Raw genomic sequence first — 13581 nt, forward strand, 5'->3', positions numbered from 1 at the left:
TTATTATGTCTCCCACCACACAGTGGTGTATGAGAGATATTGATTTACTCCTGTGTGTTTGTGTGTGTCTGTCACTCTGTCTGTCACAAATTTTGTCTGCACTCTAAGTCGAATATTTCTCATCCGATCTTCACCAAACTTGAACAAAACGTGTTTGCCAATAAGTCCTCGGCCAAGTTCGATAACTAGCCAAAATGGCCCAGACACTTTGGAATTATGACCCTTGAATTACCGGTAGGCTGCTTACTCCAACATGCTTACTCCAACACGCTTACTCCAACATACCAATAGGCCACTAACTCCAACACGCTTACTCCAACACTTATCCGATAGGCCGCTTACTCCAACACTTACTCCAAAACTATCAAAGGTATATTTTCTGTAAGTAAAGAGTATATAAAGACAGACTTACTATTCAGATGATTAGGGAGACATGCGCTTTTCTCAAAAGCAGCCCTAGTTTACAGAGAATTTTATCTAACTGGAAAGAAGATATGTGCCTCTGTGGTGAGATGTTGTGAAGAGATGATTCAGTACTGTCTGAATGACTATATACTGTGGAATGAAGAATATTTGTAATTATTCATCTTTTGTCCTTTTTACAAAGTGCTATATTTTTTTCAGGAGCTATGCTGTGTGGTTTAGGATTTATTTCTGCAATCATTGTTAGTTTTCTGGATATTTATGGTGTCAAACAACTTGGTGATGCTGATAACCTTAGGACAGAGTCCAAGAAAGTGGTAAGAAATACTGTTTGTAGCAGAGAGTATTAAAACAATCTTAAGGGAAATCTTTTGATTTTAAAATGATATCTAGCTTTCCTCTGAAGTTTCCTTCTTGAAATCAGCTGAAAAACACTTCCAGAAGGCAGGTTATATAGTTATTTTCTTTAACTATAGTTATCTAGCCTGTATATGTTTTGAGTTCTTTCCCGTAGTCCAAGATGTGTTTTTGTTTAAATAATAATGAAGACAGTCCGTCTTGCCACAAATTCATCCCTGTGCAATTTTTAAAAAATTATATTTGGAAATTTTAAATTTATAGAATAATTGTAGATGTTTGTCCTTGAGACTAATTAGTAGCAATTTATGTAATTTGTAATCATTAGTTTGTATATAGTTTTGTTTTTTACTTACAGAGGGTGACAGATATCCGCTACTTTTCTGTATCATACTGGCTCCTGGCTTTGACCATTATGTTCTTCTATAATGGTGTATTTCCATTTGTAGCTGATTCTAGGTAAGGTGTTTTTTCTAACGATTACTTGTTCCTGGGTTTAACTGTTCTATTGTTCTATCATAATGTGTTCGAGTTTAAAGAAGGTTACATGTTAGATGATCAACTCTTGTGTTTCGATTACGAACAATCTTTAATATTGAACAATTTTTAAATCTGGGACTGTTAAAAGGTAAGAAATCTTCCTAGGGGCTATCTAATGTTAATATATTAATACAGTGCGAGTATTGGTTAGTATTAGTGAAAAAACATGTGCACATGGCCGTGTTGTCTAGACCGGGAGTTCACTAGGGAAGTAAAAGTTTTTTCTGTAACGTTGACAAAAGCATAAAATGTGCAGAGTGTCTCTGTGATATGAAATGAGACAGTGTGAATAGTACACAGTGGAGTATTGCACCACTGATCAATACGTGCAATCCGTTAATTTTGTGGGCCATGAAATTTCGTTTTTTCAAAGCCATTCGTTGGAGAATCTGATTACGTGAATCAACTGGAACATATAAACTGTGGGATTGTAACTGGTTCTGGATTCATGCTGGATTCGACTCAAGCCACTATGATGGTTTTCTCGCCACGCCAAATTTGATACAGTGTGAATAGTACAGATGAATTTAATTACCACTTTTTCCAAATAGATAGAAAAGTACCCATTATCGATCTGCGTCTTTAAGGTGAGATTTTCACGGTTGAAATTGGTTAGTACATTTTCCCTTTCTTGACCATTGTTCTTATATTATACCTAGGGGTTGCATTTTCTTTCTGGTCTGGTGCCAGTGGTATCTGATACCAGTTTGCAATGTAAAAACTGAAAAATTTGAGTACTTAAATTAAGAATTAGTAGTTGTTACCAACTGAGAGTTACTTCTGAAGTAGATTAGAATAAAACAAAAGCATGGTCCCTAGTTAAAACAGAAAACATTGAGACAATCAGTTTAAAAAATGATGACAATCTGAAATGTTGTTGTAATGTAGACATATTCTTGTTTGTTACAGTAAATTCATTGCTAAGAAGTACGGTTTCAGTGATCAGACATCATCATATATATCTGGCTCAGTGTACGATGTTTCCATGATATTGTCACCTTTCCTTGGAGGTGTCATTGTGAGTATACTTTATAATATAATCGTTATTATTAAATAAGATGTGCATAAACATGCATTTTCAGAATGGACCAGAAGTAGGTTGGGGTTCTGTTTCATAGGTACGAGGTCGCAGGCTAAGAGCAGGTTTGGCAGATAGAGGTTCTATGACAATATTATTTTGCAAGCATGTTTCCAGACAAAGATTTTAACATGGTCACTTTTGAATAAGATGACTATAATGTAACTTAACTGTCCTACAGATAATTTGCCCAGCATTTGTACAGCTTTTTAACATCAGCCTGCTTGTTAAGGGTCAATAGATATAGCGCAAGATTTTGAATCAGTTGGTTGTATGATTACCTCATGTGAGAGGCATATCACAATGGCTCCTGGTGGGATTTGAACCTTTGACTGCCTGTACCAAAGGTGAATTCCTTATCATTTGATTTATACCTGAGGTTCATGTGTGGAAGCTGTCACTTAATAGCAGAGAGCAGATCGTCAAAACAGATTTATGAGAAATTCAGGATCATTGGTTTGGTTATTTAATTCTCATACATACTAGTAATTGAAATACTGTTGAAAAGCAAAATGTTTTATATTGCTCAAGATATGCAATGGTCAAATTTACTGTTTTCTGTTTCAGGATGTACGGGGAAAGAGAGGTTACCTTGCCATTGGTTGTGCTTTGTTTACTATCCCAGTATTTGGTTTACTGGCATTCAGTCATGTGTACCCACTGATACCCACATTATGGCTGGGAATAACATACAGTATAGCTGCAGTAAGTGTTTTCTCCTGGATTGACCATTTGTAGAAAGAACCTTTCATTTTAATAGTCAAACTGTAACAGTGCAGATGTCTTATAACATTTGTTTACTGTAAAATCATTTAATTCATGAACACAAAATTTGATGATTTTATGATTTTGGCCGAAACTAATATTTCATAAGGACATGAGTTGTGAATCTCACTGTTTGAAAATAAAACAACGTGGACTATGAATTATGTCTCTTCCTCACCGCCCCCCATCAACTCAGTCTGTCTGTCCGTCACACTTTATTTCTGATCAATAACTGGAGAACCATTTCACCTAGAACCTTCAAACTTCATAGGGAGGCAGGGCTAATGGAGTAGACAACCCCTATTGTTTTTGGGGTCACTCCATCAAAGGTGAAGATCACAGGGGCCTGAAAATGGAAAACAATTTCCGATCAATAACTTGAGAACAACTTTACCCAGAATGTTGAAACTTCATAGCATGGTTGGACATGCAGAGCAGATGACCCCTATTGATTTTGGGGTCACTCTGTTAAAGGTCAAGGTCACAGGGGCCAGAAATTGGAAAACCGTTTACCAATCAGTAACTTGAGAACCATTTGACCCAGAACCTTCAGACTTCATAGAGTGATAGGACTTACACAGTTGATGACTACTATTGATTTTGGGGTCACTTGAGCAAAGGTCACAGGGGCCTGAACATGGAAAACTCTTTCCCAGAATGTTGAAACTTCATAGGATGATTGGACATGCAGACTAGATGACCCCTATTTATTTTGGGGTCACTCGATTAAAGGTCAAGGTCACAGGGGCCAGAACATGGAAAACCATTTCAATTCCATAACTTGAGAACCTCTAGGCCCAGAATGTTGAAACTTCTTGGGATGATTGGATGATCCCTATTGCAGCCAACCATCAGTGTCTCTTGGACTTTTGCTCCTGTCCCCTTTTGACTTTTTGCCTATTACTACTATACATTTGGGGAGACATGCGCTTTTCTACAAAAGCATCTTCTAGTTGTTCATTGGTATTTAATTTGCCATATTGACAAAGCTCTGAAATACATGCAAATAAGTCCGATTTCACATAATATGATACTAGCTAGTATATTACAGATTCTTCCTCAAGGTGTCAAACAATTACTCTGGTCACATCCAATGCTACTTCTTGAGTATTTGACTTGTATATCTTGCTTGGTTATCATACTCCAGAATTGCCCAGTTGTTTAAAAAACAAGACTTCAGACTGAAAGGTTTCAGTCCCCAGCAAAGTCAGAAATTTTGATTCAGGGCATGGTCATAGATTTTATTCCATGGAAAGGTTGTAGATTTCAATCCTGGGCACGTTTGTAGATTTCAATCCTGAGCAAGGTTATAGATTTCAGTCCTGGACAAGGTAGTGGAATTTAATCCTGGGCAAGATTGTAGATTTCAATCCTGAGCAAGGTTATAGATTTCAGTCCTGGGCAAGGTAGTGGAATTTAATCCTGGGCAAGATTTTAGATTTCATTCCTGAGCAAGGTTATAGATTTCAGTCCTGGGCAAGGTAGTGGAATTTAATCCTGGGCAAGATTGTAGATTTCAGTCCTGAGCAAAGCATATATACTACATGTGAGGTTGGACTGAAGAAGATGTTTCTTAAATGTCAGTTGTTCCTTCACCTCTAATTCATGTAGGAAAGTTGTAAAGTACTGGTGGAGATAAGGCTTATATGGATAAGGAGTCCGGGAACTTTAATTAAGATTAAAGGAATTTACAGGTGAAAATGTGGATGAACATTTTACTGACATCTATTTTAGCTCGGATAAATCATCAAAAAGAAACCTATTCTTTGATGATGTATGTGCATAATTTTCATGCTTTTGCTAATCTAACCCATGTATGCCAGGTGAGGGTAGCACCTAAAATTGCCATAAAATGTCACCTTTCAATTTTCTTTTTTGATGTCTTTCATTTTTACCATGGATAAAGTGAGATAATTAAAGAGTTTGATAGTTAGATTGTTGATTTGACTTTAATTCATTTTGTAAAATAGAATAAATAAATCTGCAAATAATACCTTAGTATCTCTTTAAAAGGAATTCAGGAACACTGCTAAGGATTACTGACCACTGTTTATAACCTTAAGACAGTCTAACCCATCAAAATCGGGCTAGCATTTAACCATTTGTTTCTCTACAAGCAATTTCAGGTACATTAGTCATGATAAGTTATTCATATACCTAATATTGTAATTTATCTTACATTGTTGTTATATTTGAAGCTAGCATCTGGCGACCACTTGCAGTAAGTATGGCAACACTAGGTTCAGCTGTTAGGCTTACTACATTAATACAAATTACTGTTTTTATTGTTATATTCCAGGCTAGCATGTGGCCATCTATTCCACTTGTAGTCAGTCAGGCAACTATAGGTACTGCTATGGGTCTAACTACCTCAATACAAATGATTGGTATTGGAATATCTAATCTTGTTGTAGGACAGATTCTTGGTAAAAGTCAGGGGTAAGTTCCAGAAAGCCATTATCTTTACAGGAGTCATATATGAGATATGCATCCTAAACTCGCCTTGAAGGTATCTGAAAAAGACCTTTTAAAGCCCTGCTCCGTGGCTGTTCAAATTCTATTGTGTGTAGGCAACCCATGATTACAGTAGGTAACAGTTAACGACCACATGCCACACTTTAGCACAGGTAGTTTACTTCGTTTCAGTATATATTATACCCTGACTTTATTTTGACAGGCGTCACTGTTCATAGTCAGGATTTTCAGGCTTTTTCAGTGACAGTTTAAGGTTAAAAGATAGGACTGGAGCAGGTCTTTAACTGTGAACTATAGTAACTTCTGTTTGTCATTTATGTTTTTTTGGTTTTTTTTAGGCAACTATCATTGAGATTTTATAGGAATTTAAGATCTTTTTTGACTATATGTATAAATTTAACCTTTAATCGTCTTTATTATGTAGAATTGGTTCATGGATGTCTCTTTGAAATGAGAGAGATACATGAAAAAAAGGAATTATTGAAGAGGCTGAAATGCCCTGAGCTATATCCTATTATTAATTTATATAATACTGCAATTCATGCCCTATGGATACTTTTTTAATGTCATTTATAACAGTGGAGATATTTAAAAGCTGAATAATACAAGTTATTGCATAAAAGTATTATTTATGTATAATTTTAAAGGCACGTCTCAACTGAGATGAAGCAGTTGAATAGAAATACAGTAAAATTGTTTAATTTTCAGATTAACAGATGCCCAGACTTTGTTGAGGTGGAAGTATGTGATGATATTTTTGCTAGCCAACACACTGGCTTGTGTTCTTACATCTCTATTCCTTAATATAAATGACAAAAGAAAGGTAAGTTGTTATTTCTTAACTCCTTTTGTTGCAATATAGTTGATAAAAAAGTGGTAGTTTTCATTGTTAACCCAGGTCAGGGAAGTGAAATGGGATATAGAAATGCTGTGTGTTCATCTGTCAGACTGTCCCTCATAATTTTGGAAAGGCTGTTGAAAATGTAACAAAACTTGATATCTTGATAAATGGAAATCAGATGATGTTCAGAGCACAAAAATCATAACTCTGTCTTGAAATCTAGAAAAAGGTTTTCAATTATTTCTGTTTTTGCACTTGGTTATTGTCACCGTCAACTTCGACTTAGGTTAATGTTATACTGTAAGCTTCTTAATTTTACTACATCTTGTTATCTATTGCCCCAGTTATCATCAAATCTCACATAAGGACAAGGTCACAGATATTGTAATAGTGTTGATTAAGAGTTTTCACTTCTCAGTTTCACTGTATCTTCTTAAACTAACATATATTGTTTCTTAGAGTCCCTCAGACATTCCCAAGTTGCACCCACTCAACAACACCGCACCAACAAAGATTTGTTTTATGTTTTATAACATAATCTGATACTGGAATATCCCAAGCTCCAAGAAAGATTTATCTGACATTTTTCACAAAATTATATCTGGTATCTCATAATATTTCTTAGTATCCTTTACACTACCCCTACCCCTCTTCTACCCATTCCCCGATTACACCATTTCCTTTCCCCCCCCACACATATTCCCAAAATTATATTTTACTACATTTTCCTCACTAACCCAACTTTTAACTCCCTTCCCCTATAACCCCAGAATACTGTTCCCCCTCACTGCAAAAAAATTTCTACTCATTGTTTCTTAGTAAACTTGTGATCCTACTCCTGCATACATGAAGATAAAGAGATATGCTCCATTTTTACTGCATTCACAGTTTTCTGTCATTTTTAGCTCGACTATACAAAGTATGGAGAGCTATCCTATTCAACCGGGCGTCGGCGTCTTTCCGCGTCCCCACCTTGGTTAAAGTTTTTATGCACTTTCCCTTTATGTTTGTTATTACTTGATGAATTTGCTTCAAACTTAAAATAGTTACTCCTCATCATCACCCACATCATATGGCACAAGAGTCATAACTCCGGCACCAATAATTTATGAATTATCCCCCCTTTTTACTTAGAATTTCAGGTTAAAGTTTTGGTGCACTTTCACTTTATCTCAGTTATTACTGAATGGATTTGATTCAAACTTAAATGAGTTGTTCCACATCACCACCCACATCATATGACACAAGGTTCATAAATCTGGCACCAATTTTTCATGAATTATGCACCCGTTTTACTTAGAATTTTATGTTAATTTTGATGCACTTTCACTATATCTCTGTTATTTCAGAAGGGATTTGATTCAAACTTTAAACAGTTGTACCACATCATCATCCACATCATATGACACAAGGACAATAACTCTTGCACATTTTCATACGCCCAAAGGGACGTATTATGTTATGACGCTGGTGTCCGTCTGTCTGTCCGTTAGCAATTTCGTGTCCACTCTGTAACTCTTGAACCTTGAAGAATTTCAAGGAAAATTGACACAAATGTTCACCACACCGAGACGAAATGCACAGCGCATGTTTTGGATGTCCCGCTTCAAGGTAAGGTCACACTTAGGAGTCAAAGGTCATATCAGTTTGTTTCGTGTATGCTCTGTAACTCTTGAACCCTCTTGAAGGATTTCAAAGAAACTTGACACAAATGTTCACCACACCAAGACAATTTGCAGAGCGCATGTTTCAGACGACTCGCATCAAGGTCAAGGTCACACTTAGGGGTCAAAAGTCATATCAGTTTGTTTCATGTCTGCTCTGTAACTCTTGAACTGCAGGAAAGATTTCAAATAAACTTGGCAGAAATGTTCACCACACTGAGATGATGTGCAGAGCGCATGTTCCAGATGACTTGCTTCAAGGTCAAGGTCACACTTAAGGGTCAAAGGTCATATATGACTTTGCTTTGTGTATATTGCTCTGCATTGCAGTGCTCTTGTTTTTAGCTCGACTATTCGAAGAATAGTCCAGCTATTCTACTCACCCTGGCGTCGGCATCGGCGTCGGCGTCACACCTTGGTTAAGTTTTTGCATGCAAGTACATACAGCCATCAGTTAAAGGCATATAGCTTTGAAACTTATTTTTTCTTTTTCTAGGTCAATTACCAACCTCTCTGGGTCAAGTCCCATAACTCTGACATGTATTTTGAGCAAATTATGCCCCCTTTTGGACTTAGAAAATTTTGGTTAAAGTTTTACATGCAAGTTACTATCTCCAAAACTAATGCAGATATTGATTTGAACCTTCACATGTGTCTTTAGGGTTATAAAACTAGTTGAGAGCAGCAAGTCCCATAACTCTGACTTTCATTTTGGCCAAATTATGCCCCCTTTAGGACTTAGAAAATTCTGGTTAAAGTTTTACGTGCAAGTACATACAGCTATTTCTAAAAGGCATATAGATTTGAAACTTATTTTTTCTTTTTCTAGATCAATTATCAACCTCACTGGGTCAAGACCCATAACTCTGACATGTATTTTGAGCAAATTATGCCCCCTTTTAGACTTAAAAAAATTTTGGTTAAAGTTTTACTTGCAAGTTACTATCTCCAAAACTAATGCAGATATTGATTTGAAACTTCACATGTTTCTTCGGGGTTATAAAACTAGTTGATAGCAGCAAGTCCCATAACTCTGACCTTCATTTTGGCCAAATTATGCCCCCTTTTGGACTTAGAAAATTCTGGTTAAAGTTTTGCGTGAAAGTACATACAGCTATTTCTAAAAGGCATATAGATTTGAAACTTATTTTTTTTTTTCTAGATCAATTACCAACCTCACTGGGTCAAGTCCCATAACTCTGATATGTTTTTTGAGCAAATTATGTTAGACTTAGAAAATTTTGGTTAAAGTTTTACATGCAAGTTACTATCTCCAAAACTAATGCAGATATTGATTTGAAACTTCACATGTGTCTTCAGGGTTATAAAACAGCAAGTCCCATAACTCCGACCTTCATTTTGGCCTAATTATGTCCCCTTTTGGACTTAGCAAATTCTGGTTAAAGTTTTGCATGCAAGTACATACAGCTATTACTAAAAGGCATATAGATTTAAAACTTATTTTTTTGTTTTTCTAGATCAATTACTAAACTTACTGGATTAAGTCCCATAACTCTGGCATGTATTTTAGGCAAATTATGCCCTCTTTTAGACTTTGAAAATTCTGGTTAAAGTTTTACATGCAAGTTATTATCTCCAAAACTAATGCAGATATTGAATTGAAACTTCACATGTGCCTTCGGGGTTATAAAACTAGTTGATAGCAGCAAGTCCCATAACTGATATGCATTTTGGTCAAACTTTTCCCCCTTTTGAACTTAAAACTCTTTTGACATTTAACCTTTTTGGGTAATATTTTCCTGCTTCTGGGACAATATTTTGAATAGTCGAGCTTGGCTGTCTTACGGACAGCTCTTGTTATTTGGCAGATCTCTTTTTTGTTCACTTACAGTAATTTTTTTTTCAATTACTTCCCTTTTATGTTACTATAAATAGCTTATTTTGAAACTTTTTTATTATTGGCCGTAGGGAAAAACCGAGACCACTTTTCTGTGGTACAACATGGATGGTACCTCTAATTTTTAGGTGTATTTTTACATACCTGTACCTGATAAGGATTTTTTTGTGGACTTTGAATATTTTTTTGTGGATTTAGATTTGTTTTTTGAAGTTTTCCTTTCATTGTTCCACTCCTTTGGGCTACAACAGTCAAGTTCTTTAAATTTTGCTCCCATCCTATGATGTAATCCTTCGGGCATATATTGCCCTGCTTGGCGGAACTCTTGTTTTATAATTATCTCCCTTTTTTGCTTAAAATTTCAGGTTAACATTTTGATGCACTTTCATTTTATCTCCCTAATGGATTTGATTCAAACTTAAAATAGTTGTACCACATCATCACTTGCATCATATGATACAAGGGCCATAACTATTGAATCAATATTTCATGAATTATGTCCCCTTTTTACTTAGAATTTCAGGTTAATTGTGTTGGACTTTCACTATATCTTTGGCATTACTTAATGAATTTGATTAAAACTTAAAGTAGTTTTTCCAGGTCATCATCCTAATCATATGAAACAAGGTCTGTTACTCTGGTGCAAATATTTTATGAGTTATATTCCCTTTTTACTTAGAATTTCAGTTTAATTTTTGTGCTTTTTATATCTCTGTTGTTACTAAATGAATTTAATCAAACTTTAGATGGTTGTTCCACATCATCACTCACATCATATTACACAAGTTTGATATTGCTGGCACCAGTCTGTTCTTGAGTTAAGCCCTCTTTTTACTAATAGATTTTCCGGTTCAAATTGCGCTGCACTTTTGCTGTACCTCTAGACTATTACTTAATAGATTTGATTCAAACTTAAAATAGTTGTTCCGAAATAGCCGCATGATATAACACATGCTGCATTACTTTTGCAGAAGTTTTCCATGAATTATGTTCCTTTTATACTGATTTAATGTTTTGAGTCTTCATCCACATTTGAGTCATAAAACACTCCAGTGACAGCTTCAGCTTCCTCAGATGTGCCCAATTTCACTATCCAGCATCAAAATAGTCAAGCGGGCTGTCTCCTGTGACATTGTTATTTCTCTGTTGGCAAAACATTTTTGAATGTCCTTGAGACAGAACAATTACTTTGAAAAAGAAACCTAACTTTATGATTATATCAGTTTTGATAATTACTGATTTATCTCCCTTCCATTGTAAAAGCAATGGCAGAGGAGATATTGCTGTTTCTCAGACTGCATTCTTTGTGTTTTTCCTACCATTCTTTTGTTTTGAATATTTTAATTAAAAAAAAGGTAAACTATTTGCTTATATTTTAAATAATGGGAAGTTTTGTTATAATTTGAGCTGCGCCATTAGAAAACCAACATAGTGGCTTTGTGACCAGCATGGATCCAGACCAGCCTGCGCACGCTGTTCACTAACAGTTTCTCTAATTGCAATAGGCTTTGAAAGTGAACAGCATGGATCCTGCCCAAACTGCGCAGATGCGCAGGCTCTTCTGGATCCATGCTGGTTGCAAAGCCACTATGTTGGTTTTCTCATGGCGCAGCTCATTTGTTCATGCCTGTTTCCATAGTTAATAAGAATCAGCCTAAATTTATAGATTTAACAAGACATGAGATAATAGTGATGCATAATGGTGCAGTACTAATTTATATTTTTAGGATATCCAGAAACTTTTTCATTTCTGAATTTGGAAGTCACTGTTTCTGCCCCTGACAGTAAATAGATCATGATAGTATGAAACAAAATATGTTACTTTAATGCCAAATTCAGTGACACTAAGAAAGAGGTCAAAATTGAAGACAGAAGTGAAGAAATTAACTTATCACTGTAATATAATTTGATTTAGTGGTTAATATATGACTGTTAAATCATTTATTTTTGTGGTTGTGGCCCAAACAGGTATTTCTCGAGGGTATGAATTTATAGATTTGAACTTTAGAAGAATAAATTATTTGGAAGTTTGTTTGTTCATTGAGATTTAATCTGACAGATTGATGTGGCCTTAAAATCCATGAAAATTAGCCCTTATGAATTCTTGTGACCAGCAGAAAAAGTTGAAAAGTCACAATATGACCTATAATTGTGTCATTGTCATGTTAAACCAAAAAAAAACCATCAATGTTGTGATGATACCGGCTAAAAAATACATTAAATGTATACTAGACATAAATTTCATGTTTGAACAATGACTACATATAGTGAACATAAAGATTACATGTTTATGTGTAATAACACAGTTATTAGGTGTTAAAGAGTGTGTAGGTATTACACGTTTACCTTAATACATATGAATATGTGCTACCACTAAAGAAACTGAAACAATGTTTGATACTGCATGACATTTCATTAAGAATATAGCTACACTGTTATGTTTTACTTAACCAAGTTAAATACATTTGATGAGGATTTCCTACATTTTAAAAAAGTGTCTAAAGATAAAATATTTTAGTGAAAGGCAGGCATTGGTTATTTTGAATGCATGCTGTTGTCCTGAGCATGTCTGTAATACACAAGTTTATTGTAGAAAGCTTTTAATCAGAACTGATATAGCTTCAAGACAATTATCACAGATGGATGTCTCCTATCTGACAATTATATAAAGGGTTATGTGATCTGATAAGGAAGTTCTATATCCGGACATGACTGTCTGTGATGAAAGTCTTGCTTGTCTTTGTTATAAAAGTGATTGATCTGCTGAAATGAATTAAAGGCTGATCCAGACAAAAGAACATTTTCTGTAACTTTTACAGGGACATGCCTCCAAATTTAGTATTTGTTGATACTTGAATGCACTGGCCGATTACGGGTTAATTGCCTAAGATGTGTATTATGACCTTAGGGCCGAACAGGCCTGTATCTAAAAGATTTCTCTCGCTCTCTCTGTTCTGGGGGCTTGTTCACACTCTGTCTCTCTGTTGAGATCACACTGTGTCTGTATTAGTAGAGGATAAAGTTTTGGCTCTGAGTGGCTGCCTTTGTATATAAAGTGCCTTTGAATGTTTTATCATGAAAAGGACGCTAGCCTATATAGATCTGGTATGATATAAAAAGTGTCTGTGGTATATCAGATTTCAGGACAGTGCAATTTTCACAAAATTGAGTGGTACAGTTCTATATGTGATAGTACTAATTTTAGTCTCACACATTAGATTTAGACATATTTAGCAAAAATGTTACACATAATTATGCATACTACACATACACATGCAAGAATGAAAATGCAACTTCATTGTTTTGAAGAATTTTGCATAAGAACTTTGCAAGAAAGGTCTGTAATAAGTCAATCAGCCAAATATAAATTTTAATACACAATAACAGAATTTCATAAGGAAACAAAAGCATAATTCTGACTGACATAAAAACAATTAACTAAACATAAAGAATATTTGGCACATGTCTAAATATAAAATATTTTAGTGAAAGGCGGGCATTGGTTATCTTGAATGCATGCTGTTGTCCTCAGCATGTTTGTAATACATAAGTTTATTGTAGAAAGCTTTTAATCAGAACT

The 13581-nt window shown here is 35.2% G+C and overlaps 1 protein-coding gene across 1 annotated transcript in view; it reads left to right on the plus strand.

Annotated features, from left to right (window-relative positions):
• The window catches only part of LOC123524981 (major facilitator superfamily domain-containing protein 1-like), a 33178-nt gene that overhangs the window by 12084 nt on the left and 7513 nt on the right, over positions 1–13581 (plus strand). The window contains exons 7-12 of the mRNA XM_053538283.1: positions 625–740; positions 1139–1239; positions 2230–2338; positions 2966–3103; positions 5463–5602; positions 6347–6461. Coding sequence (XP_053394258.1) covers positions 625–740; positions 1139–1239; positions 2230–2338; positions 2966–3103; positions 5463–5602; positions 6347–6461 — 719 coding nt within the window. The remainder of the gene's footprint in view (positions 1–624; positions 741–1138; positions 1240–2229; positions 2339–2965; positions 3104–5462; positions 5603–6346; positions 6462–13581) is intronic.

The sequence above is a fragment of the Mercenaria mercenaria genome, chromosome 3 (assembly GCF_021730395.1).
Source record: "Mercenaria mercenaria strain notata chromosome 3, MADL_Memer_1, whole genome shotgun sequence".
NCBI lineage: Eukaryota > Metazoa > Mollusca > Bivalvia > Venerida > Veneridae > Mercenaria > Mercenaria mercenaria.